The sequence below is a fragment of the Thamnophis sirtalis genome, unplaced genomic scaffold, assembly GCF_051295495.1.
Source record: "Thamnophis sirtalis isolate CommonGarterSnake01/CBP01778 unplaced genomic scaffold, rThaSir2_p1.2 scaffold_4, whole genome shotgun sequence".
In the NCBI taxonomy this organism is placed as follows: Eukaryota; Metazoa; Chordata; class Lepidosauria; order Squamata; family Natricidae; genus Thamnophis; species Thamnophis sirtalis.
Genome location: NW_028261384.1, coordinates 139,015,559 through 139,043,058, shown reverse-complemented (window position 1 = coordinate 139,043,058; position 27,500 = coordinate 139,015,559). Strand labels below are relative to the sequence as shown.

Below are 27,500 nucleotides of genomic sequence, written 5' to 3'. Positions count from 1 at the left end.
CCCCATGATAAAAGTTTCATTTTGTTCGTTTTAACGTTTTCTATTTGTGGCTTGTGGTTATTGTTATAGGAAGGGACAGCTGATTCTCAACATTGTCCACTTTAAGATGGGTGGACTTCAACTCCCAGAATTCCCCACCCAACGTAAGGGTTAGGAACGTTAGACACTTAACATGGGTGGACTTCAACTCCCAGAATTCCCCAGGCAGCATGGGAGATAGCCACCTCAGCCAATTAAGATGGGTGGACTTCAACTCCCAGAATTCCCCAGGCAGGATGGGAGATAGCAACCTCAGCCAATTAAGATGGGTGGACTTCAACTCCCAGAATTCCCCAGGCAGCATGGGAGATAGCCACCTCAGCCAATTAAGATGGGTGGACTTCAACTCCCAGAATTCCCCAGGCAGGATGGGAGATAGCGACCTCAGCCAATTAAGATGGGTGGACTTCAATTCCCAGAATTCCCCAGGCAGCATGGGAGATAGCCACCTCAGCCAATTAAGATGGGTGGACTTCAACTCCCAGAATTCCCCAGGCAGGATGGGAGATAGCGACCTCAGACAATTAAGATGGGTGGACTTCAACTCCCAGAATTCCCCAGGCAGCATGGGAGATAGCCACCTCAGCCAATTAAGAAGGGTGGACTTCAACTCCCAGAATTCCCCAGCCAGTCATGCTGGTTGGGAATTCTGGGAGTTGAAGTCCATGTGCCTTAAAGTACCCAAACTTGAGAATGATAATCGAGCAAGGGTATCAATCAATGCCTATAAAAATCGTGTAATCAAAGCAGAGGTGGGTTCCTACCAGTTCACACCAGTTCGGTAGAACCGGTTCGTCAAATCTACCGAACCGGTTAGAAGAGGTTCCACCAGTGGACCCAGAAAGCAGGCCACACCTACAGAAGAGGTTCCAAAAATGTTTGAAACCCACCACTCACACACAGAAAGAAAGAAAGAAAGAAAGAAAGAAAGAAAGAAAGAAAGAAAGAAAGAAAGAAAGAAAGAAAGAAAGAAAGAAAGAAAGAAAGAGTGAGAGAGAGATGAAAGAAAAAAAAGGAAAAAGGGACAGAGAGACAAAAGGAAAGAGAGAGAGAGGGGGGGAGAGAGAGAGAACACATGGCCAGCAAGCCACTCCCACCAGGTCGCATGGCTGGCAAGCCACTCCCACAAAGGAGGCCACACCCACAGAGTAGGTTCGAAATTTGTTTGAAACCCACCACTGAATCAAAGATGTATTAAAATAAGGATGGCGTTTGTGGATCGCATTGCTGAGCCACCTGCTGAGCCAAATATGTGGGACGGCAATCCTCGAATGGGTGGTATTCGGAAAGATGCTGTTATTGTTCCCGCACGAAACTAAACCTTTTTTTTTTAAAGAAAAATTGCAAATTCCAAAGATTTTCTTTGCTAAGTGGCCATTTTTAAGAGGCATTTTGATGGAAATGAAAGGAAAGAAGAAAGGATAATTTTTTATGGAAAAGTCCAATGTGGGCTAAAGTCAGGCAGAAATCTCAGAAAAGTTTCGGTGTTTTTTAAGAAACACACAAGGGATGAGAGTTTGTTAAACGTTTGCCGATTTGGAGAAAGAGAAGGATAACATTTGAACCAGGGAAGTTTCGTGCGAGAATAAAAGCTAGAATTGACACGCTGGAGGGGATAGTGAGGGAAAACGTCAAGGGAGTGACTAATTTTCCCTATCTTGAAGGATGTCGTATGAAAGAGTCGTTGGATACAAGTGCTTCGCGGCGAAACTAGGTGATCGGGTTATGCAGGAGAAATTCAGCTCACAATCCGTTGGCTCAGTGATGGTCGGTGATTGAAACATATAAGGAACTATTGCTCCCGCCACCTTGAGTCCGGAAGCAGAGACATTTTGCTGAGGTACCAGGGGTGGGTTTCAACCGGTTTGTGGCGGTCCCCGCGAACCGGTTGGTCGGCGAACCCGGAAGTAAGTAACTTCCGGGAACGGCGAAGGGCTCACCCGCCTGCCCACGTTCCTTACCCAGTTTTGACGAGTTCTGCACTTCCATGCATGCGCAGGACGCATACAGCGCCTGCGCGATCCTCCAGGAGCAGCTGGAGCATCGCACAGACGCTAGTATGCATGCGTGCACTGCGCACGTGCATGAGGATGCCGCCGGCCCCGTTCCAACTGAACCGGTTGGAACCGGTTGGAACCGGTTGGAACGGTTGGAACGGGGCGAGAAACCCACCCTTGTGAGGTACCAACGTTTAGTACTGTAAGGAGCCCTGGACCGCCCCTGAGTGAAGGAGTGGAACGTCTGCCAGTTTGAACTGAGGTAATGGAATGTGAGGCAACTGGCAGTTGGAACAGAGTTCTTTTCAGGTGGGGAGGGGGAGTAGAATGTCTAGCTCCTTAACATCATTACTGTGTGACATACCAATGATCTGATGGTCATTTTGAAAGACCCTTTCTTAGCAAGCACCTAGAAGCCAAGAGGAACATATGTGCCAAATTTAAAGTTTGTAGGCTTTACGGTTCTGGAGATTTCGTGATGACGCGTGAGTGGTATTTCGCTTTTATATAGATCGATAGGGAAAAGCCTGGAAAAAATGGAAATATCGGAAGAGCTGGTCAAAAGAATTGCGCCCCCTGTAGCATGTTGTGAAAAAGGAACATTTAACAGTCTGGGGAAGTGTTTTTCTACCTTTGCGACTTGAAAACCGGAAGGCTTCAACTCCCAGAATTCCCCAGCCAGCATGGCTGGCCGGGGAATTCTGGGAGTTGAAGTCCACCCATCTTCAAGACGCAAGCTTTTAAAAAACATGGGCTCAAGACCTTTCTGCAAACTTGACTGTCTGGATTTGAGAGCCAGGCACGGCAGAAGGGACGCAAAATTATATCAAACACAGAGGGAATGAGACCATTCCGATGCGTATTTTGTAAAGCTTCCTCAAAAGAAGATTAAAATGAACGAGTGATGTCTGGATGGACAGTGTTGGAGGCACGGTCACTCAGGGAGAAGGATGAGAATTGAATGGTGAAGGGAGGGAGGGGGGAGGAAGGAAAGAAGGAATAGAAGGAAGGGAGGGAGGGAGAAAGGGAGGGAGGGAATGAAAGGAAGGCAGGAAGAATGGAAGGCTGGAAGGCAGGAAGAATGGAAGGAAGGAAAGGAGGGAGGGAGGGAGGGAATGGAAGGAAGGTAGGAAGGAAAGGAGAGAGAGGAATGGCGGGAATGAAAGGAAGGGAGGGAGGGAGAAAGGGAGGGAGGGAATGAAAGGAAGGCAGGAAGAATGGAAGGCTGGAAGGCAGAAAGAATGGAAGGAAGGAAAGGAGGGGGGAAATGGAAGGAAGGTAGGAAGGAAAGGAGAGAGAGGAATGGAGGGAATGAAAGGAAGGGAGGGAGGGAATGGAAGGAAGGAAGAATGGAAGGAAGAAAAGGAGGGAGAAAGGGGGAGGGAATGGAAGGAAGAATTCAAGGAAGGAAGGATGGAGAGAGGGAGGTGGGGAATGTAAGGAAGAAACATAGAGCAGAAGGAAGGAAAGGAGAGAGGGAATAGAAGAAAGGGAGGGAGGGGGAGAGGGAATGGAAGGAAGGGGGAGGGAGGGAGGGAAGGGAGGGAGAGAGGGAATGGGAGGGAGGGAGGGAAGGAAGGGAGAGAGCGAGAGAGGGAGGGAGGGGAGGGAGGGAGAGAGGGAAGGAATGGAAGGAAGGAAAGGATGGAGAGAGGGAGGGAGGGAATGGAAAGAAGAAACATAGAGCAGAAGGAAGGAAAGAAAAGAGGGAATAGAAGAAAGGGAGGGGGAGAGGGAATGGAAGGAAGGAGGAGGGAGGGAAGGGAGGGAGAGAGGGAATGAGAGGGAGGGAGGGAAGGGAGGGAGGGAGCAAGAGAGGGAGGGAGGGGAGGAATGGAAGGAAGGAAGGAGGGAGGGAATGGAAGGAAGGAAAGGATGGAGAGAGGGAGGGAGGGAATGGAAAGAAGAAACATAGAGAAACATAGGAAGGAAAGAAGAGAGGGAATAGAAGAAAGGGAGAGAGGGGGAGAGGGAATGGAAGGAAAGGAGGGAGGGAGAGAGGGAATGAAAGGGAGGGGGAGAGGGAATGGAAGCAAGGGAAGGAGGGAGGGAGGGAAGGGAGGAAGGGTGGGAGGGAGAGAGGAAGGGAATGGAAGGAAAGAAGGAGGGAGGGAATGGAAGGAAGGAAAGGAGGGAGAGAGGGAGGGAGCAAGGAAGGGAATGGAAGGAAGGAAGGAAGGAAGGGAGGGAGGGAGGAAGGGAGGGATAGAGCGAGAGAATGGAAGGAAGGGCGGGAGGGAGGCAGAAAGGAAACGGAAGGGAGATCTCCTCCCAATTGTGGTCGTAAGTCAAGGACTCCCTACATTTCGCTGAGGCTGAAGACAGGTGGGGTCATCACACATCTACCGGTTTCCCAGCTTTGACTCTGCAATTTCCTCTTGGCCTTCCTGCCCTCACCACCGGCGGCTCTACCACTTCCTCTCCTCCACTGGCACCCCCGAACGGCCTAGCTAGCCCCACCCGCTGAAGGGAAGGGCTTCCTTCGCACGCTTCCCACGGGGGCACGCATGTGTTTCTGGGCACAAAAACAAGGAAGAGGAAATCACAGCGAATAAACAAGAACTGGAAGGGGACCCCGGAGGTCTTCTAATCCAACCCCCTGCTCCAAGCAGGAAACTTTACAAACGGCTGTTCAATCTCTTTCTAAAAACCTCCAGTGTTGGCGCAGCCACAACTTCTTGTGGCAAGCTGGTTCCACTGGTTAATTGTCCTCACTGTCGGGAAATTCCTCCTTAATTCCACGTTGCGTCTCTCCTTGATTCATTTCCATCCATTGCTCCTTGTTTGAAAATAAGGGGACCCCTTCTTCTTTGGGGCAGCCCCTCAAATATTGGAAGACTGCTAAATCCGTGTCCCCTGCCCCCCCCAAGTCCTTCTATTCCTTAAAATAGACATAGTGAATTCTTGCCACCGTTCTTTAAATGTTTTATAGTATAGTCTTTCTTGTCATTGTACAAAATAAACACAACAAACTTGGAAGGAAGGAAGGAAGAATGGAAGGAAGGAAAGGAGGGAGAGAGGGAGACAGGGAACGGAAGGGAGGGAATGAAGGAAGGAAGGAAGAATGGAAGGAAGGAAAGGAGGGAGAGAGGGAGACAGGGAGAACGGAAGGGAGGGAATGGAAGGAAGGAAGGAAGGAAAGGAGGAAAGAAAGGAAGGGAGAGAGGGATGGAATAGAAGGGAGGGAAAGAGGGGAGGGAATCCTAACTATCTTGGTTGCTCTTCTCTGCACTCTTTCTAGAGTCTCAACATCATTTTCTACATCGTGGCGACCAAAACTGGATGCCGTATTCCAGTGTGGCCTTACCTGGGCCTTATAAAGTGCTATTAACACCCCACGCGATCTTGATTCGTGTGTGTGTGTGTGTGTGTTGTGTGTGTGTGTGTGTGTGTGTGTTTGTGTGTGTGTAAGGGCAAGGAAAACAAACTCGAAAGTACACCGTGGAGCAACTCTCCTACATGTGGCCTGTGATCACGGAGGGGTGTATGTGTGTGTGTGATTTTAATTACCAACATCAGACGCTTAAGATGGGTGGACTTCAACTCCCAGAATTCCCAGGCAGGATGGGAGATAGCGATTCAGCCAATTAGATGGGTGGACTTCAACTCCCAGAATTCTCCAGCCAACGTGGGAGATAGCGACCTTAGCCAATGAAGATGGGTGGACTTCAACTCCCAGAATTCCCCAGGCAGCATGGGAGATAGTGACCTTAGACAATTAATATGGGTGGACTTCAACTCCCAGAATTCCCCAGGCAGGATGGGAGATAGTGATTCAGCCAATTAAGATGGGTGGACTTCAACTCCAGAATTCCCAGGCAGCATGGGAGATAGTGACCTTAGCCAATTAAGATGGGTGGACTTCAACTCCCAGAATTCCCCACCCAACATGGGAGATAGCGACCTTAGCCAATTAAGATGGGTGGACTTCAACTCCCAGAATTCCCCAGGCAGCATGGAGGGCTACCTTCCTCAGCCGCTTAAGATGGGTGAACTTCAACTCCCAGAATTCCCCAGGCATCATGGGAGGGCTACCAACCTCAGCTGCTTAAGATGGGTGGACTTCAACTCCCAGAATTCTCCAGCCAACATGGAGATAGCGACCTCAGCCAATTAAGATGGGTGGACTTCAACTCCCAGAATTCCCCAGGCATCATGGAGGGCTACCAACCTCAGCTGCTTAAGATGGGTGGACTTCAACTCCCAGAATTCTCCAGCCAACATGGGAGATGGCGACTTTGGCCAATTAAGATGGGTGACTTCAACTCCCAGAATTCCCCAGCCAGCATGGAGGGCTACCAACCCCCCCACTCTCTCTCTCTCACACACACACACTTACACACACTTTATAAGGTTAGAAAACGTGGCAGAAACCGACACCGACAAGCCAGCCCAGCCGGGGATTATGGATCCTGTTATCCAGTACCAAGATGGAGCATCTTCTATCTTCGGCTTTGAATACCTAAGCGGCCGCAGGCCGATATATTTTTGGCCCGGGCATTTCTGTCTTCAAAAAGGACATATAACAAACCATGCGCGCACCAAGAAACCCAACCTCACAGTCCCTCCCCATCATCCACAGCCGAGCCAAGAAGGAACAAACCTTCTATTTGAGAACATCCAGGAACCGGCCTCCCTCAACTGGCTAGGCTAGGCGGCTCAGTGCCTAAGACGCTGAGCTCGTCGATCGGAAAGTCGGCAGTTCGGCGGTTCGAATCCCTAGTATAGGTCTCCTGCGTGAGCAGGGGGTTGGACTAGATGACCTCCAAGATCCCTTCCAACTCTGTTGCTGTTCGTTTAATAAACGGGGTCTTTAACCCTAACCTCTACCCCCCTCATTGAGGGTCTTAACCGGCGAAATCTGAGTTATTTCCACACAAAGTCCTAAAGCTTTGAGGACAAAATATGGTTTGTTTGGCCAAAACATGTCAGGTGAGGCTCGGTTAGCCGACGATGATAATATCCCCGTATTGTGTGAATGCAATTCACCTCTTTGGATGCCTAGCACGGGTGTATGTCAGGGAAGGAAGAATTAAGCACCCTGGACAGCGAAAAAAGGGAATCGATTGGGAATTTTCCAGGAATAAATTGGGAATTGGGAATAAATTGGGAATTTTCCAGGAATAAAATGGGGATTTATTCCTGGAAAAAAAAGTGGGGGATGTTTTTCAGGGGGGGGAGAGGGTGGCATGGGTGTATTTTACGTATTGAATTTATCTGCCATTCATCAGGTAGCAAAGGATGCTTTAGGGGTTTGATCGGTGCCCTCCGAGAGGAAAAAATCGTGCCCATCCTGCTTCTCCCATTGGAGCGAAGGAGCAGAGGGTCTCTTGATGGGAGGGGGGGCATATTGGTGATTTTTTTAAAAAAGGGACTTTGCCCCAGTCTGATCAGGACAGAGAGAGAGAGGGAGGGAGAGGGAGGGAGGGAGAGAGAGAGGAGGGAGGGAGGAGGGAGGAGAGAGAGGAGAGAGAGAGAGAGAGAGAGAGAGAGAGAGAGAGAGAGAGAGAGGAGAGAGAGAGATGAAATGGGGCTAGTCCTTATGATTTTCAGGAATTCAAGGTTCCCATTGAGGGAATGGATGGCATGGCATGTGGGGGCGAGGGGTGCCAGGACTGACAGGTGGGGTTGTGTGGAACGTGGGTGGGGTGGGGGACACAGAACCAAAAGTGAAAAGGACCCCACTCAAGATAGGGGGAGTGGATTTTGGGGGGGGACAAGGGGGGGGGTGTCGCCTGTCTCCGGGTGTGGAGACCTGGCCCTCCCTTCTCGCGGGGCAAAGAGGGGAGGGCTTGGATGGGGTCAGGTGTGTGAAGCCAGGCAGTGGGTGGGTGGGAAGAAGGGGGAGGCCTGGGGGGGGAGATGCGGGCTGGAGAAGAGGGAAAGAGGGGAGGGGAAAGGAGACAGACAGTGTGGGGGAGAGAGAGAGACATCCAGGGAAAGAAGGAAGGAAGGAAAGAAGGATGGATGGAAAGAAAGACCAGTAGCATCCCCTCACCCTAATTCCGCCTGGCGGAGGAGGAGGGGAGGGGTCTCCCTTGGAGAGAGGGAGAAAGAGAAGGGTCTTTTCTTCGGGGTGAATGAGTAGGGGTCTTCTTGGCACCGTGCTTGGGGTCCATGCAACGAGCGGGGGCAGGGATGCTGCGGACGCGGGGATGCCCTCCTCGCCCCTCCCTCCCCTTCTCCCACCTTGGAGTAGATTTTATTTGGGGGGGGTCCCTACCTTGCAGCTCGCGAGCAACCTCCCACCCGGCGCGGGCCATCTCAGCTGCGGCAGGAGCCGGCACATGCCTAGGCTGCTGGGGCGGCGGTGGTGGGAGCCACGGAGGCTGCGCATTCGCCTTCTCTCGTCCGTCCCCCCCCCCTCCCCAATCTCCCCATCCCCTCCCCTCCTTCCTCCTGCGAGCAGACGACCACCCCCTCTACCCTACCAGACGTCGCCCCCCCCTTCCCCAAATCTCTCCTCTCCCTTTCAATTTAGAGGGGGAAGCCTCCCCCCTTTGAAGAAAGTGGGGAGGGGCGCTCTGACCCCCCACCCCACTTTCCCTGGGGGGTGTCAAATCCTGGTTTGAAAAGGTGTAGAGATGGCAAAAGGGGTGGGGGGTGTCCTTTTCTTTTTCTCCCCCTCCAAGAGGCGCAGATTTTAGGGGACGTTCCCTAAGAGGAAGGGGCTTTCCAGGAATCCCCCACCCCACTTACTCTCTGGCTCTGGGGAGGGGGGTGTCAAATCCTGGTTTGAACAAGGGCAGAGATTGCAAAGGGGGGGCGTCCTCCTTTCTCCCCCCTCCCTCCCCACTCCCCACCCGAGAGACACAGATTTGTTACGACTTGTTGCCAAGGGGAAGGGTCTTTCAGCACCCCCCCCCCGCAATCCTCCTGTCACTTTCCTGGTTTGAAGGGGGGGGGGCATCCTCTTTTCTCCTTGCCCCTCTGCCCACACCCCCTACCTGAGAGACAATGGTTTAGATCGAGGGGGGGGGCTTTCTCATTATCCTGCCAGACCCTCCCTCAAATTGGCTCTCGCCATGCCAGCAAATTCTCCCCCGGGGGCCAGGGGGGGGGGGACAAGATGGCAAGCCAACTGCGGTTGCTTAGAGCCGAAACGCCAAGCCATCCCTCCACTCCTCTGGCATCTGATTTCCCCTGGCAAATTACAAGCAATGCTGGCTTAAAATAAACCTGGGAATCTCGGTTTGGTCGGGTCAACAGGTGACTTTTCCCTCAAGATCTGCACACTAAAATTAGCCGGACCCTTGGAGGGGCGCAGTGCAAATTCATCCGCTTGGAAATAAACCGAACTGCACTAAACGGGAGGATGTAAAGAGCTTCCTTTTTAATTTTTTTTAACATTTATGACTAGTCGGGAACTATGTGATCAGGCTTGATAAATTGACAGTTAAGGCTTGAACGTTAATGAGTAGTTACGATCGGCCTCTCCTCTCCCCTTCTCTCCCTCAGGCTGGTCCCATTGATTCTCTCCTATCTTATCCCCTTATTCCCTTTCAGGTGGGGAGAGGAAGTAGAATCATTTTTCAGGTGGGGAGAGGGAGTAGAATGTCTAAACTCCCAGCCCACAGGCCGGATGAGTTACAAGCTGGCCACGCCCCATGCCAGAGGAGGGTTCTGACAGGCACTACTGCTGGTTCGCTCGTGCACGCGCTGCACGCACGTGTGCAGTGCCATTAAAATTGTTCTGCGCATGTGCAGAACTAAAAAACAAGATGGCGGTGCCAATGGCCAGTTCAGGGGCGTGGCAGGCCTGCGTCGCTGCCGGTTCCAGCGGCCCAGGCCGCCAAACCACTACCGGTTCAACCGAATCACTCCGAACTGGTAGAAATCACCATTGGCGCACGCCCAAGTGGCAGTTGGAACAGAGTTCTTTTCAGGTGGGGAGAGGGAGTAGGACGTCTAACTCCTTAGCATCAGAGCATGTTAACAATAATATAAGAAATACTAATGATCTGATGATCATTTCAAAAAATCCTTTCTTAGCAAGCATCTAGAAGCCAAAAGGAACATACGTGCCAAATTTCAAGTTTGTAGGCTTTACGGTTCTGGAGATTTTGTGATGATGCGTGAGTGATATTTCGCTTTTATATATATAGATTAAAATTACTTGCAGATCAAAATCATCCTTTACTGGGGACTCGGAAGGAGCCAGGCGAAGAGGCTGGCTTTTAAAAATAAAGGAACGCAAAACCACGTCACACAAGAAACCAAACCAACAATGACGGTTTAGCCAGGATCTCGTGGCTCAACTGCCAGCTTGGCAGCCAAACCAGGATTCCGCCACCTCAGCCATTTTAAACTTTGTGGACTTCAACTCCCAGAATTCCCCCAGCCTCAAAGTTTAGGAAATTGATCACATCTTTATTAAAGGATCAAAGAAATTCTTATCAGAGGATCAAACAAATTCAACAATTGGCATCAGCATGTTGGTGACGGACATTTGAATAGTTTTCGGAGCGGGTAAAATACAGGTGGTCCTCAACTTACGACCACAATTGAACAAAAAAATATTCCATGGCTAAGCAAATTGTTTTAAGTGAGTGTCACCTCATTTTACGACCTTTCTGTCTCGTCACCTTTTAAAGTGAATCGCCGTAGTTGTCAAGTTAGTCACACGGTTGTTAAGTGAACCTGGCTTCCCCATGAACTGCGCTTGTCCGAAGGTCACAAAAGGGGGATCATGTAACCCCCCCCCCAGGGACGCTGTGACGGTCACAAATACGAGTCAAGCTGCTAAGCATCCAAATGTTCATCCCGGGACCATGAGAATGCTGCGACGGTCGTTAAGTGTGAAAAACGCTTTTTGCAGTGTCCTTGTAACTTCAAATGGTTGTAAATCGAGGACTAGTTGTAAAGAGGAAAAACCCAGGAGAATGGTAGATTGGATGTTAGCCCAATATTGCCGGTTGTTGCTTTTTTAAAAATCCATTTATTTATTTATAGCTGGGTACACATGCTTCACGACAAAACTGTGATCGGGCTATGCAGGAGACATTCAATTCACAATCCGTTGGCTCAGTGGTGGTCGGTGAATGAAACACATAAGGGAATATTGCTCCCGCTGCCTTGAGTCCGGAAGCAGTTCCATAAATGGAAGGCGTAGACATTTTGGTGAGGTGCCGACGTTTAATACTCTAAGGAGCCCCAGACGGCTCCTGAGGGAAAGAGTGGAACATCTGCCAGTTTGAACTGAGGTAACGGAATGTGAGGCAACTGGCAGTTGGAACAGAGTTCTTTTCAGGTGGGGAGGGGGAGTAGAATGTCTAACTCCTTAGCATCAGAGCAGGTTAATTACTGTATAAGAAATACTAATGATCTGATGGTCATTTTGAAAAATCCTTTCTTAGCAAGCACCTAGAAGCCAAGAGGAACATATATATATTTTGCCAGACACCGAACAGACTTCTTGCAATATTGCAAAAGTGAAGAAGAGCCAATAGAAAACCAGAAAAAAAGAGGAAGCTTGGAAAAAAGGGCCCAATCCACTTCCTCATTGTTGCTTCCCAAAATTGCTCCGAACAATTTCTTGCTTACCAGCAAACTTTTTAAATCGAAGACAAATTTCCCCTTTTTAAAAATAAAAAACAAAAGCCAGACTCAGAAAATGAGGCAATAATGGTTAGAAAATTGGAGGTTAAAAATACCTCCCAACGATAGTCAGTCCTCGACTTACGACAGTTCGCTTAGTAACCATTCAAAGTCACGATGGTATTGAAAAAAAGGGGCTTGGGATCATTTTTCACACTTACGACCGTTTACATTCAAACCTTATCTTTATGACAGTTGCAGTGTCCCCGAGGTCACGCGATCCCCTCGTGTGACTTTTGGACAAGCAAAGTCAGATTCACTTAACGACTATTTGACTAATTTCAACGACGGCAGGGATTCACCTAACGAAAGGGGGCAAGGAAAGTCGCAAAACTCACTGAACGAAATTCTCATTTAGCAAGATAAATTTGGGGCGCTCCACGGTGGTCATAAATCGAGGACTACCTGAGATACATTGAACAGCATGACCAATGCGTATCGGATGGCCTCTGGAGACTAAAACATCCATCGACCAGAGAGGTTTTATACCTGGATTGGTATGCAGAGAGGGAAGGGGGTGGATTGGATGACCTCGCCGGATCCCTTTCGGGATTCTACAATTCCATGGCAGTTTTGGAGAAGGAGCGGCTGACTTGATCTCACTCTTTTTCACCCCCTCCTGGAGAGTTTAGAGGGGAACTAAAACCAGTGTTAGTTTTATATATATATATATGTGTGTGTGTGTGTGTGTGTGTGATAAATAAATAAAGGGAGACTAGTATAGATCTATTTCAAGCTATTTAGCTCTCATTAGCTAAATTTTATTTTTTATTTACTTTTATTTATCAGCACAAATAAAAAAACACAAATATAACAAAGGCAACAGTAAAAATATTGGGTTTCTGTCGTGATGGACTCTTGTGACGAGCCGAATGACAGATGATGGAAGCAGTTAGCTTCCTCCCATAATTGGGGCTTACCAGGGGTTGTAAAAATCTAATAGATACCTTTCACCCTGGCTTCGCTGATAATGGATAAGTGCCTGTGGCCTAATGGCTAAGATCTCTGCCTAGTATGCCCAGTATGCAATATAGCCCAGGTTCAAATCCCAGTAAGGGTATGGCTAGCTGATGAGAGCTAAATAGCTTGAAATAGATCTATACTAGTCTCCCTTTATTTATTTATCAGCACAAATAAAAAAACACAAATATAACAAAGGCAACAGTAAAAATATTGGGTTTCTGTCGTGATGGACTCTTGTGACGAGCCAAATGACAGATGATGGAAGCAGTTAGCTTCCTCCCATAATTGGGGCTTACCAGGGGTTGTAAAAATCTTATATATATATATATATAGTCACAACCCCTGGTAAGCCCCAATTATGGATGGGAGGAAGCTAACTGTTTCCATCATCTGTCAATCGGCTCGTCACAAGACAAGAAGGTATAAATATATACCTCCTTCCCTGGCTTCAGCTGATAAGGAGGAGACTGTGGCATAATGGCTAAGACTTTTGCCTAAGATGCAATACAGCACAGGTTTGAATCCCAGCAAGGGTATGGCTAGCTGATGAGAGCTAAATAGCTTGAAATAGATCTATACTAGTCTCCCTTTATTTATTTATCAGCACAAATAAAAATAAACACACACACACACACACACACACACACACACACACACACACACACACACACACACACACACACACACATATATATATATATATATATATATATATATATATATATATATATAAAGTTACTTCATAAATTGAAACCAAGTTTGCCAATTTTGGAGGAAGATTATTTACAAAATAGGGATTTAAAAGAATATAATCAAACGGTTTCGTTGAAGGGTCCTAAAGATTGAAAAGAGACTTAATCCAAGATTTCAATCCTTGGGTTTGCAAGCCGTGGAGAAGTGGATTTAAAAAAAAAAACACTTTGCACATGCTCAGGAGATGGTGGCTTTTCTGAAAATGGGCCAGAAATGTGCCAGGAAGAGTTAGGAGGGTGTGCTTTAAATGGTGGGGAGGGAGGGTGATTGCTACATTTTTGTCTCCTCCGTTTGTGGGGTGTGTGTTGGGTGTGTTTTGTGTGTTGAAGTTGTCGTTTCGGTCTGCCTCGTTTTTGGCCTTGACTTCCTGTTGTTGGTTACCACTTTTCGTGCCCAACCACTTCCTTTCCATCTGTGAGGGAGTTCTGGGCTTCTAGAAAGAGACTCTTTTGTTTTAGTCCTCGGCTTACGACCACAAATTGAGCCCCAAATGTCCGTTGCTAAGGAAGACATGACCTCATTTTACCAGGTCCCCTGGCCACCCTTGTTAAGTGAATGACCTCCTTTCCTTCCTTCCATTTTTTATTTATTTCTTCCTTCTTTCCACCTCTCCTTTCTCCCTCCCTCTTTTCTCTTTTGTCTGTTTATTTCTTGTCTTCCTTCCTTCTGTCCCTTTTCCTTTCTTCCTCCTCCCTCTTTTTTTTCTTTATTTCCTCCTCTCCATTTTTTTCTTTTTATCACTTTTCTTCCTTCTTTCTACGTTACTTTTTTTCATTCCTCCCTCCCGTTTCCTTCCTTCCGTTTTTCTTTTAGTTTTCTTCCTTCTACCTCTCCTTCCTTCCATTTTTCATTTTCTTTCTCTTCCTTTGTACTTCTTCCTCCCTCCCTTATTTCCATTTTTTCCTCCCTCCTTTCTTCCTTCCCCCACCCTTTTTCCTTCCTCCCCCCTCCCTCTTCCTTCCCCTTCCCTTTTTCCTCTCTCCCTCCCTCTTCCTTCCATTTTTTCCTTCTTTTTTCCTTCCTTCCCCCACCATTTTTCCTTCCTTCTCCCTCCCTTTTTCTTCCCTTCATCCATCCCTCCCTCTTCCTTCCTTCTCCCTCCCTTTTTCCTCCCTTCCTTCTCCATCTCTTTTTCCTTCCTTCTTCCCTCTTCCTTCCTTCTCCCTTTCTTTTTCCTTCCTCCCTCCCTCTTCCTTCCTTCCTTCTCCCTTTTTCCTTCCTTCCTTCTCCATCTTTTTCCTTTCTTCTTCCCTCTCCTTTCCTTTTCCCTCCCTTTTCCCTTCCTCCCTTCTTCCCTCTTCCTTCCTTTTCCCTTTTCCTTCCTCCCTCTTTCTTCTCCCTCCCTTTTTCCTTCCTTCCTTCCTTCCTTCCTTCCTTCCTTCCCTCCCTCCCTTCCACAAGAAGGCTGCCCAACCTCATATAGACGAATGCAAAAACATTCCCCCCACCCCACTAAGTTTCCTAGAGCGGCACGTAGCCCGAGCAGGAACTCCCTCAGGGAGGCGACGGGCAACCTCCTCTCCAAGGCTCCGCCCCCTCCCCTCCTTCTCCTCTCCCTCCCCCCCCCCCCGCCAGCAGCCTCCCAGGGCGCCCTCGAGATCGCGCGCGGCAACTCTCGCGGTGCCGACCCGCCTCCTCTGCATGGTGCAGCCCGGGTCTCGCCCACCAGGGGGCGCCCGCTACCACCCCGCCTTCCACCCGCCCACTTCCACTCCCCTTGCAGCCCCGCAAGCCCAGATTCGGGTTGCGTTGCAGGCGGAGCTACGCGGGATCCAGAAGGGAGGCTTTGCGCCTACCATGCAAAGAGCGCTGCTCTCCGGCCGCCCTGCCTGGAGTCGCTTTGCCAGAATGAGCAGCGCCCCGGCCGGCCGCTCGCTAGCCGAGAAGGTGGCCCTGGTGACGGCCTCCACCGAAGGGTAAGCAAGGGAGAGGGCAAGAAACTTTGGGAGACTACAACTCCCAGGATGCAACGGGCTCGGGTCGCCTGCGACCACTTCCAAGGGCATGCTGGGAGTTGTGGTTCTCCCCTCCAAAGATCTGGAAGAGGAGGCCAGGAGGAAAATTCTGGTGGTTCTGCTGCAAATGTGACTTTTTGTGAGTTCCTTCCTTCCTTCCTTCCTTCCTTCCTTCCTTCCTTCCTTCCTTCCTTCCTTCTTTCCCCCCTCCGTTTTCCCTTCTTTTCTTTCTTTCTTCCCTCCCTTCTTCCTCTTCCTTCCCTCCGTCCCTCCTTTTCTTCCATTCTTCTTTTTCTTCTTTGCTCCTTCCTCCTTCCTCCCTCTCTTCTCCCCTTTGCTCCTTCTCCTCCCCTCTCTCCCTTTCTTCCATTCTTCCTTTCCTTCTTTGCTCCTTCCTTCCTTCTTTCTTCATCTCTTCTCCACTTTTTTCCTTCTCTTTCCTTCTTCCTTCCTTCCCTCCTTTCTTTCTTCCTCTCTACTTTGCTCCTCCTTCCTTCTTTCCCACTCTCCCTTTCTTCCATTCTTCCTTTCCTTCTTTTCTCCTTCCTTCCTTCTTTCTTCATCTCTTCTCCACTTTTTTTCTTCTCTTTCCTTCTTCCTTCCCTCCTTTCTTTCTTCCTCTCTACTTTGCTCCTCCTTCTTTCCTACTCTCCCTTGCTTCCATTCTTCCTTTCCTTCTTTGCTTCTTTCTTCCTTTCTTCTGTACTTTGCTTCTTCCCCTCCATTTCTTCCATTTTTCCATTCCTTTGCTCCTTCCCTCCCTCCTTCCCTTTCTTCCATTCTTCCCTTCCTTCCTTCCTTCCTTCCTTCCTTCCTTCCTTCCTTCCTTCCTTCCTTCCTCTCTTCTCTTTTCTCCCTCCCTCTCTCCCTCCCCCCCCTTCCCTAATTGCAATCCCTGGATTTTGACTGAGAGTTTATATGATTCCAAAGGACGGGATTAAAATCCTTCCTGAATTCACTGTCCAAAGAGAATTCTCGGTTCTTTTGAAATAAATCTTTTGCCATCCTTTGCAGGCTCCCCCCAAAAACAGGACTTTGGAAGAAGGCAAAAGGTTAAACATGGAGAATGAATAGTTGAGGCTTTAACGGAAAGAGGCCATTCGACCTTGGAACCATCTTATCTCCTTGAACTGGCTCGGGTGTAAAATCTAAATTCAGGGGTGACAGGATTTGCTTTGGAGAAAAGATGCACAGATTATAATCTTCGCTCTATTACCTCTCATGGTATTGTAGTATTTTTCAACCGCAGCAACTTTAAGAAACTATGGACTTCAACCCCAAAATGAATTCTTTCCTTCCTTCCTTCCTTCCTTCCTTCCTTCCTTCCTTCCTTCCATCCATCCATCCATCCATCCATCCCTGCCATATTTCTTCCTTCCTCCCATACTTTGCTCCTTCCTTCTCTTTCTTTTCTTTCTTTCTTCCTTTCCTTCTTTCCTTCTCTCTTTTCTTTTTTCCTTTCCTTCCTTCTCTCTCTTGTCTTTCTTTCTCTTCTTTCTTTCCTTCCTTCCTTCTTTTCCTCATCCCTGCCTTCTTTCTTCCTTTCTGCCATATTTTGTTACTTCCTTCCTTCCATCCTTCCTTCCTTCTTTTTTCTTAGCAATAGCAATAGCAGTTAGACTTATATACCGCTTCATAGGGCTTTCAGCCCTCTCTAAGCGGTTTACAGAGTCAGCATATCGCCCCCAACAATCCGGGTCCTCATTTCACCCACCTCGGAAGGATGGAAGGCTGAGTCAACCTTGAGCCGGTGAGATTTGAACCGCCGAACTGCAGATAGCAGTCAGCTGAAGTGGCCTGCAGTACTGCACCCTAACCACTGCGCCACCTCGGCTCTTTTTTTCTTTTTCTTCTTTCCTTCCTTCCTTCCTTCCTTCCTTCCTTCCTTCCTTCCTTCTCTTTTCTTTCTTTTTTCTTTTCCTTCCTTCTCTCTTTTTTCCCTCCTTTTCCCTCTCATCCTTCCATCCTTCCTTTCTTCCCTACTTTGCTCCGTCCTTCCTTCCATCCTTCCTTTCCTTCCATCCTTCCTTCCTTCCCTTCTTTCCTTCCTTCCTTTCCTTCTTTCCTTCCTTCCTGTTTGTATCCCACCTTTATTATTTTACAAGTAACTCAAGGCAGTGAGTTTCTTTTCAGTTTCTTCCCGGATCAACCGTGCAACTGACGGATTCCTGCTTCTGGATGCTTTTGCAACAACCTGTTTTCTTCTGGATGCTTTTGCAATAACCTGTTTTGTGATCTAATTCAGTGTTTCTCAACCTTGGCAACTTGAAGATGTCTGGACTTCAACTCCCAGAATTCCCCAGCCAGCATTCGCTGGCTGGGGAATTCTGGGAGTTGAAGTCCGGACATCTTCAAGTTGCCAAGGTTGAGAAACACTGATTCTAATTAAATCAAATTAAGTATTCTATTTACAGGATGGTTCTTTTTTCATGCTCCTTTAGCCAAACCTGGCCTTCAAACAGATCTCTTCCTTTCTAACGTCCAATAGAGTTTGACTAATCCCGCTACGATTTTGAAGTGCCTTAAAAACACACAATTATTTCACTCCACAATTATTTACACACCTAGTCAGGTGTGTAAATTGTCCATCGGCTGGTCTGGATTGGAAAAAGCCCTTTTCAGGGATCTAATTTCAGACCTGAGTCACTGAAATGAGGTATATATTAATAGCAGGGATGTCAAACCTTTTCAGCCTAAACCAGAACGCAAGGGCATGGGTGCCAACCAGCTGGTCTTCACGGGCACCCGAGGGTCGGAAAACAGCCTGAAAGGGGCCTGAAAAACAACCAGACAAAGGGCCTTTTTCAGGCTGGTTTTAGGCCTTTTTGGCCTGTTTTCAGGCCATTTTTCGGGTCTTTTTCGGGCCAGTTTTAAGGGCCTTTTTCAGGCTGGTTTTAGGCCTTTTTTGGTCCATTTTCAGGCCATTTTGGGGCCTTTTTCAAGCCATTTTTTGGGCCAGTTCAAACTATTTTTCAGGCCATTTTATGGGCCGGTTTTAGGCCTTTTTTTGGGCGATTTTCAGGCCTTTTGGGGGCCAGTTTTAGGCCTTTTGGGGGCCATTTTGGGGGCATTTTTAGGCTGTTTTCAGGCCAAATTTAGGGCCTTTTCCATGCCATTTTACGGGCCTTTTTCAGGCCTTTTTCAGGCCATTTTTCGGGCAAGTTTTAGGCCTTTTTGGGGGCAATTTTCAGGCCATTTTTGGGGCTTTTTCAGGCCAGTTTTGGGGCGTTTTTCAGGACATTTTTCGGGCCAGTTTCAAACTATTTTTCAGGACATTTATGGGCCGGTTTTAGGCCTTTTGGGGGCGATTTTCAGGCCAGTCAGGCTATTTTTCAGGCCTTTTTTGGGCCATTTTCAGGCCAGTTTTTGGACCAGTTTTAGGCCTTTTGGGGGCCGTTTTCAGGCCATTTTTGGGCCTTTTTCGGGCCATTTTTTGGGCCTTTTTCAGCCCATTTTTCGGGCCTTTTTCAGCCCATTTTAGGGCCATTTTCAGGCCATTTTTCGGGTCTTTTCCAGGCCTTTTTTCAGACCTTTTCCAGGCCATTTTTCGGGCCTTTTTCAGGCCTTTTTTCAGACCTTTTCCAGGCCATTTTTCGGGCCTTTTTCAGGCCAGTTTTGGGGCCAGTTTTAGGCCTTTTTTGGGCCTTTTCCAGGACATTTTTGGGCCTTTTCCAGGACATTTTTCGGGCCAGTTTCAAACAATTTTTCAGGCTATTTTTCGGGGCAGTTTTAGGCCTAAAGGGGCGATTTTCAGACCAGTCAGGCTATTTTTCATGCCATTTTTCGGGCCATTTTCATGCCATTTTTCGGGCCAGTTTTAGGCCTTTTGGGGGCTGTTTTCGGGCCATTTTTTGGGCCGTTTCATGCCATTTTTCAGGCCTTTTTCAGGACATTTTTGGGCTTTTTCCAGGCCATTTTTTGGCCTTTTTCGGGCTGTTTTTCAAGCCATTTTGGGCCTTTTCCAGGACATTTTTGGGCCTTTTTCAGGCCATTTTTCGGGCCAGTTTCAAACTATTTTTCGGGCCAGTTTTAGGCCTAAAAGGGGCGATTTTCAGACTAGTCAGGCTATTTTTCATGCCATTTTTCGGGCCATTTTCATGCCATTTTTCTGCCCAGTTTTAGGCTTTTTGGGAGCTGTTTTCGGGCCATTTTTAGGCCATTTTTCGGGTTGTTTTCAGACCATTTTTCGGGCCCTTTTCAGGTCTTTTTTGGGCCGTTTTCAGGCCATTTTTCCAGGCTTTTTTCAGGCCTTTTCTGGGCCGTTTTCATGCCATTTTTCGAGCCTTTTTCAGGCTTTTTTCAGTCCTTTTTCGGGCTGTTTTCAAGCTATTTTTCGGGCCTTTTCCAGGCCATTTTGGGGCCTTTTTCAGGCAAAAAACAATCTGAAAAACAGCCCAGAAATGGCATGTGCCCACAGAGACAGCTGTGTGTGCCACCCCTGGCACCGGTACCATAGGTTCACCATCCCGGGTATATACTGTATACAGGCAGTCCTCACTTAATGACTGTCATAACTTCAGTGATTGTTAAGTGAGAACCCCCTGTATACTGTACAGGTGGTCCTCGACTTACAACAGTTCGTTTAGTGACCGTTCAAAGTTACAACGGCACCGAAAGAAGGGACTTACGACCGTTTTTCACAGTTAAGACCCTTCCAGCAGAGTCACATGTTCCAAATTCAGACTCTTGGCAACTGGTTCATATTTATGACGGTCACGCGATCCCCTTTTGCGACCGTCTTATCAATTGGGGAAGCCAGATTCACTTAATGGCCGCGCAACTGACTTAACAGCCGAAGCGATTCACTTAATGAATGAAGGTCATAAAATGGGGCAAAGCTCACGTAGCAAATGTCTCACTTAGCAATGGAAATGTAGGGCTCCATTTCAGTCGTAAGTCGAGGACTCCCTATATCGTTTACCCTTGGGGTAGACAAGCAAGATTCCCTTAATGACCGTGTAACTGACTTAACAACTGGAGTGATTCACTTAACAACGGTTGCAAAATGAGGCAAAACTCACTTCACAACTGTCTCGCTCAGCGACGGAAATTTTGGGCTCAATTATGGTCGTACGTCAAGGACTAGCCGTACCTGTTTTATCTGCACAATGGCACCAAGAATTGCACGAAAAGGACTCGTGCTGGATGCATCCTATTACAGGTAGTCCTCGACTTATGACCACAGTTGAGCCCAAAATCCCTGTCGCTAGGCGAGACGTTTGTGAAGCAAATTTTACCCCATTTTATGACTTCCCTTGGCACCGTTGTTAACTGAATCCCTGCAATTCCCCCTTGACTTTGTGTGTCGGAAGGTCGCAAAAGGGGATCACGTGACACCCCCCCCCCCGGGACACTGCGGCCGTCATAAAGATGAGTCGGTTGCCAAATTTGGACCACGAGTGCGACAGTCACAAGTGTGAAAAGCGGTCGTTTTTTCAGCGTCCTGGTAACTTCGGGCGGTCACTAAATGAAACGGTTGTAAGTCGGGGGTCAATCTGTATCGTGATTCTCTCTTGGCAGAATTGGCTTTGCCATCGCACGCCGGCTGGCACAAGACGGGGCCAAGGTGCTGGTGAGTAGCCGGAATCAGGCCAATGTGGACCGGGCAGTGGCCGAATTGAAGGCCGAGAACCTCAGCGTGTCCGGGTTGGTGTGTCACGTGGGGAAGACAGAGGACAGACGGCGCCTAGTGGATACGGTAAGCCCCCCCCCCCTCGCTCCTCCATGGTGTATCTTGCTCCATTGTTTCACTACCGGCCGTTCTTGACTTATGACCACAATCAAATCCAGAACTTCTATCACTAAGCGAGACAGTTCAGCGAATTTCGCTCCGTTCTACCACTTTTCTTTCCCGCCGTGGTTAAGCGAATTACCGCAGCGCTTAAGTTAGTCCCGCGGTTGTTAAGCGAATCCGGCTTCCCTGTTGACTTGGCTCGTCAGAAGGTCGCAAAAAGAGGGTTGCGGGACTCCAGGACACTGCAACCGTCATAAGTACGAACCAGTTGCCAAGCATCGGAATTTGGATCCCAGGGATACTACGACGGTTGTTAAGCGTGAAAAACGATCATCAGTCAGTGCTTTCAGTGCTGTTGTAACTTCAAACGGTCACTAAATTATCATCGTCTTTCAACAACCCCATAATCCCTTGTGGGGTGGAATCTGGGCAACCGAATGGAACTAGCAAAGTATTTACTGGCCGGCTGCTCTTCCCTGTTGTCAATGTGGAGTTTTGTTCAGCAGATATATTCTCATTCCGCCCAGAGAGAGACAAATATTTGCCTCTCCCTAGGATCGAATTCACAGCCTCCTGATTGTAAGGCAAAAGCTCCTGCCTGTAGGCCATGGGTCGTCAACCTGGTCCCTAGTGGGCGTTTCAGGATTCCAGGTGGGCGGTAGGGACTTCGCAGGTTTAAACCTCCTTTTGAGCCAGTGCAGTTGCAAAATAGGAGAAGCAAACACAGGGGAAGGGGAAGGGGAGGAGGGGATAGCAGAGACAGCCGGAATCCGAAAAGAGCAGTTGCAAAATAGGAGAAGCGATCACGTGGGAAGGGGAGGAGGGGATAGCAGGGACGGGCAGAAGGCCAACAGAGCAGTTGCAAAATAGGAGAAAGAAAAATTATAGGTAGGAGAGAATTGTTGGCTAATAATAATAAGTGGGCTAACTAGTTCAGCCTTACTTTTGTACATTGCCGTAAGGAAGGTAAAAAAAAGGAGATAAATAAAGGAAAAGATTAAAAAAAAATAACAAAAAAGGGAAGAAAAATGGAGAAAAGGGGATAAAATAAAGGAGGAGAGTAAGCAGTGTTTAGTCTGGCTCATAAATTAAGTTTTGTTACCTTATAAAAGAAAGAAAGAAGTAAAGGAAGGAGAAAATAAAAAAGGGAAAAAGAGATCCTTGATAATAGTGTAATACTATAAGAAAGGTAAAGAAGAAGAAGATAGGAAAAGGAATTTTTTATTTTTATTTTATATTTAATATTCCGCACTTGCGCAAAAACTGGTGGGCGGTAAGGAAATTTTTCCATCAAGAAAGATCCATTAGTGAGCGGTAGGTAGAAAAAGGTTGACTATAGCAATAGCAATAGCAGTTAGACTTATATACCGCTTCATAGGGCTTTCAGCCCTCTCTAAGCGGTTTACAGAGTCAGCATATCGCCCCCACAGTCTGGGTCCTCATTTTACCCACCTCGGAAGGATGGAAGGCTGAGTCAACCCTGAGCTGGTGAGATTTGAACAGCCGAACTGCAGAACTGCAGTCATCTGCAGTCAGTAGCCTGCAGTGCTGCATTTAACCACTGCGCCACCTCGGCTCTAAAGACTACCACTGCTCTTGGCCACCACACCACTCCTTCGGATGGTTGGTTGTAAATTGAGTTTTGATTTCAACATTTCAGAATGAATTCTCACGATGGGGGAGTGAAAGTGGACTTCCTTCCACAATTCAGGATTTTTAAGGGAATCCTTTGGCAGCTTTATCAAAGCACCTTCGTTTGGTGCTGTGTGGTGTGGGTGTGGAATTGTGTGTGGATTTGTGGTGGGAAAACCAGAGGCTGGGTTGACATTTCCCTCCGGCAAATTTCTTCCAATCAAAATTCCTGGCCATTGTGGTTTTTACGGTGCAAGACTCAACCTGCCACAGAGACAGAGAACTGGAATGCGTTTACTCGTTTGCGTTCCCATCTGGGCTAGGGTGGAATAAAAAAAGGTTTTCCAAAGGAAAACAAATCTTATTTTCTCTGATTTTTAGGACGTCGTCCCTCCTCGGTGGTTTTAAGATTCTAAAATGGGAATGTTGCTTCTTTTCAGAAGAGGCTGGCTGGTTTCACCGTTTTGCTTGGGATATCTACAGGTAGTCCTCGTCTTACGACCGCAGTGGAGCCCAAAATTTCTGGTTGCTGAGCGAGACATTTGTGAAGTGAATTTCACCCCCTTTTACGACTTTTCTCGCCATCGTCGTCAACTGAACCCTTGCAGTTTTTAAGTCGGTAACAAGGTTGTTAAATGAATCTGGCTATCCCCATTGCCAGAAGGTCGCAAAAGGGGGGGTTATGTGATCCCAGGACCTGTGACCATCATAAATATGAATCAGTTGCCAAGCGTCGGAATTTTAGTCGTGCTCATGGGGATGCTGAAACAGTCAGAACTATGAAAAAATGGTCACTTTTTCCTGTGGTGTAACTTCGAATGGTTACTAAACAAACTGTTGTAAGTCGAGGACTGCCTGTAGCTATTTTGTGCCACAGGAAGAGAATTGGATCGAGTTACATATAGCTTTATATTTTTTTTTTAGAATTTTATTAGAATTTTTATTAGAATTTGTAGAATTCCCCAGCCAGCAAACCTTGAATTCTGGGAGTTGAAGTCCTCCCCTCTTAAAGTCCTCGAAATGGAGAAATATTGTATTACAAGCTGGGTTAGCTTTTTAAATCTTCTTTTAATAATCCCTTGCGGGAGTAGAGTCTGGGCGACTGAATGGAGCTAGCAGAGTATTTACTGGCCGGATGCCCTTCCCTGTTGCCAGTGTGGAGTTTTGTTCGGCAGATATATATTCTCATAGAGAGAAATATCAGCCTCTACCTAGAATCGAACTCACAGCCTCCTGGTGGTGAGGCGAGAACTCTACTTCGAGGCCACTGCACCACTCCTTGGGTTAGCTTTTTAAATGACGGTGTTTAATTCTCTGTTCTTTTTTTCGTAGGCCGTTGAGCGCTACGGGGGAATTGATATTTTGGTCAGCAATGCCGCCGTGAACCCGTTTTTCGGAAGAATATTGGATGCCTCGGAGGAAATCTGGGACAAGGTGAGAAATGGCAAACGGGGACCGAGGAGATGGGCTTTGTAGTCCGGAGAGTGCATCCTGCGGGAAGCTTAGCATGGCCAGCTTGGCGGGAGGAATGTCACTCAGACCAGCTGGCAAGGCCAAACCTCTGCAAAAATGGATTGGGAAAACGGTTGGGGATAAAAAAATATTGCTTGTCTGCTTTAGAGGTGGTCCTCACTTAACGCCGGTCCATTTGAAATTAGGACAGATTCCCCCCCAAAAGCTAATTGCAATCTGGTTCCAGAATTCCAACATCAGCATGCACAAACACACACACACACACACACAGCACAAATGCACACACCCCGTATATACAAACACACGTTTCACCTTTAAGGTCAGTTGCGACGTTAACTCAAACCCAGGACGCTGATTTGGGCGAGTTTCCCGTCTTTTCCAGCCAGTTTTCCTCCCAAATTGACACACTTTGCGACGGCTGAGCTCGTTTTACGATGGCTGTGCATGCTTTTATGACGGAGGCGTGGGGGGGGGGGGCGGCGTATGGTTTTCGGCCGCGGAGCCGGCTTTACAACGTCCACAGGAAAAATGGGGGGTTAAAATCAGGCCAGCAAAATCGCGTGGGTGTCTCGTCTTACGGCCGTAAGGACAGACGGCAAAGATTCCTGTACGCATTATCGTCGTAAGTCCAAGACCGCCTGCTATTTGTTTCAGATATTGGATATCAACGTAAAGGCCACAGCGTTACTGGTCAACCTCGTGGTCCCCCACATGCAGAAGAGGGGGTGAGTATGTCATGGCAACCTTTTTTTTGGGGGGGGGTGTATTTTTCCTCTTTATACACCGACAGTCCTTGACTTACGACCATTCGTTTAGTGACGGTTCCAAGCCACAAGGGCATTGAAAAAAAGGGATATATTTTTCACACTTATGACCGTTGCAGCTAGGGTCACATGATCAAATTTTGGGCACTTGGTTACTGATTCACACTTGTGACGGTCGCAGCATCCCCAGGGTCACGTGATCTAAATTCGGGCGTTTGGCCACTGACTCACACTTACGACGGTCACAGCATCCCCATGGTCACTGATCAAAATTTGTGGCGCTTGGCCACTGGCTCACACTTACGACAGTCGCAGCATCTCCAGGGTTACGTTATCAAAATTTGGGTGCTTGGTCACTGACTCATACTTATGACGGTCACAGCATCCCCAGGGTCACGTGATCAAAATTCAGGCGCTTGGCCACTGACTCACACTTACGACGGTCGCAGCATCCCCAGCGTCACGTGATCAAAATTCAGGCGCTTGGCCACTGACTCACACCTACGACGGTCACAGGTATTCCCAGCATCACATGATCAAAATTCGGGCACTAGGCCACTGACTCACACTTACGATGGTCACAGCATCCCCATGGTCATGTGATCAAAATTTGTGGCGCTTGGCCACTGACTCACACTTACGTCGGTCGCAGAGTCCTGGGGTCACGTGATCCCCTTTTGGCCAAGCCAAGTCAAAGGCGAAGCCAGATCCATTTAAGAACTGCGTTACTGACGTAACAACAGCAGCGATTCACTTAACGACGGTGGTATGAAATGTCGTAAAATGGAGCATAACTCACTTTACGTTGGCCTTGCTTAGCGATGGAAATTTGGGGCTCCATTGTGGTCGTAAGTCGAGGTCTACCTGGACCGTCTTTCAGTTTAGAGTAAATTACCTTAGTACAAAGTATAGTTTGTCTATATTCTAGTTACATTTGGGCTGGAAAATAGTTATATTATTATTTTTTCTCTCTTCCTTTCTTCTTCTTCTTGCCCATTGTCTGATCAGCTTAGACTACCAGTCTTTCTTTTTTCTTGTTTTCTATCTCTAGAAGCATTTCAAGTTTCTAGTCCTCAGTGTGACTTTCTCCAGCCCTTTGAAACCTGCTCTCTCTTACGCCCTCTTCTGTTCTTCTGCTATAAAGAAAAAGAAGGATCTTGATTCTGATAAAACTCCGAGCTTTGTGAAGGAGGGGTGTGTGTGTGCTTTTTTTCAAGAGAGGTAGAATTTGCACTCGGAGCCTGCTACATTCATGAGAAATGCAACAAATTCTCGGTCTTCGTGGCCAGAATATCCTAACTAGCCTATAATCAGGCGTTATTTATAGCGGGAAAATATCCAGATCAAACGTAATTTCTAATGTTGGATTTTATCCCTTGTGGCGTACTCTGAAGCCGTTACCATGGCAGCTCTACTGCTCTGTACAGTAGAAGCCATTTTACGGCAGTACTGTAGAAGTCATTTTACGGCAGTACGGTAGAAGCCATTCGAAGGCACAACAGGCTGTATCGTAACAGAGTGGTAGGTGGCCTAGAGACAGAACTCTCGCCTCGCAATCAGGGGTTCAATCCTTGGTAGAGGCAGATATTTCTTGTCTCTGGGCACACTGAGAATATATCTGCTGATGTACAAAAGTCCGCATTGGCGACAGGAAGGGCATCCGGCCAGGAAAGATTCAGCTCCATTCAGTTGCCCAGATTCCACCCCGCAAGGGATTACGAGGATGATACCCATGATCTCAAAAAAAAGAGTTATTTTCTTGCTTCAGAACTTTATTTCATTTCGCATTTAGATTCCTAAACGCTTCTTTCAGTAGATTAGGGAGATATCCCAGAATCCTAATTATGGTTCACAACAACCCTGCGAGGTAGGTTGGGGGAGAAATAGTGGCTGATTCCAGGTGAATAAAAGAATTATGAGAGCAGAAGGAAAAGGGGGGGGGGAGTCTTATTATTATTATTATTTTTTGCCTTTCTCAATTCCTTGCTTTATTCCAGAAGCGGCTCCATCGTCATCGTATCGTCCATTGCTGGATATAGGCCGTTTCCCGTGAGTGAAGCAGATTGTTTTCTATCAATCTTGCGTCTTTCGGGCCATCTCTCAAAATGGAATAAAAGAATTAGGTGGGGGAAGAACGGGAAATTTATTTCTCCTTGAACCTGAAGAGGAGCCAACTGCGTTACACACCTGTGAGAAGGGCCATTGCAATTGCTGGCTGCATCTAGGAAGTTGGTTTTCCAAATTAGGAGAAATAAATTGATCCCTTTTTATTCTGTCCTGGGCTTCCCAGTTTAAGTGGAAAGATTCAGAGAAGTTAGATTTGGGAAGGGTAAATAACTCGGATAAATACTTTTAAAATATGATGGGTGATGCTAGATTATAAATAGTAGACAGACAGATAGATAAACAGACAGATGACAGATTAGATAGAAGGATGGATGGATGGATGACAGAGATTAGATAGATAGCTATAGATAGATAGATGACAGACAGACAGATGACAGATTAGATAGATGCAGACAGACAGACAGTTGACAGAGATTAGATAGATAGATGATAGATAGATAGATAGATGACAGACAGACAGATAGAT

The 27,500-nt window shown here is 47.5% G+C and overlaps 1 protein-coding gene across 1 annotated transcript in view; it reads left to right on the top strand.

Annotated features, from left to right (window-relative positions):
* The first annotated feature begins 15,059 nt into the window (after positions 1–15,059).
* The window catches only part of LOC106542970 (dehydrogenase/reductase SDR family member 4), a 23,101-nt gene continuing 10,660 nt past the window's right edge, over positions 15,060–27,500 (top strand). Inside the window, exons 1-5 of the mRNA XM_087714238.1 lie at positions 15,060–15,265; positions 20,825–21,002; positions 24,003–24,104; positions 24,798–24,868; positions 26,905–26,956. Coding sequence (XP_087570364.1) covers positions 15,147–15,265; positions 20,825–21,002; positions 24,003–24,104; positions 24,798–24,868; positions 26,905–26,956 — 522 coding nt within the window. The 5' untranslated portion in view covers positions 15,060–15,146. The remainder of the gene's footprint in view (positions 15,266–20,824; positions 21,003–24,002; positions 24,105–24,797; positions 24,869–26,904; positions 26,957–27,500) is intronic.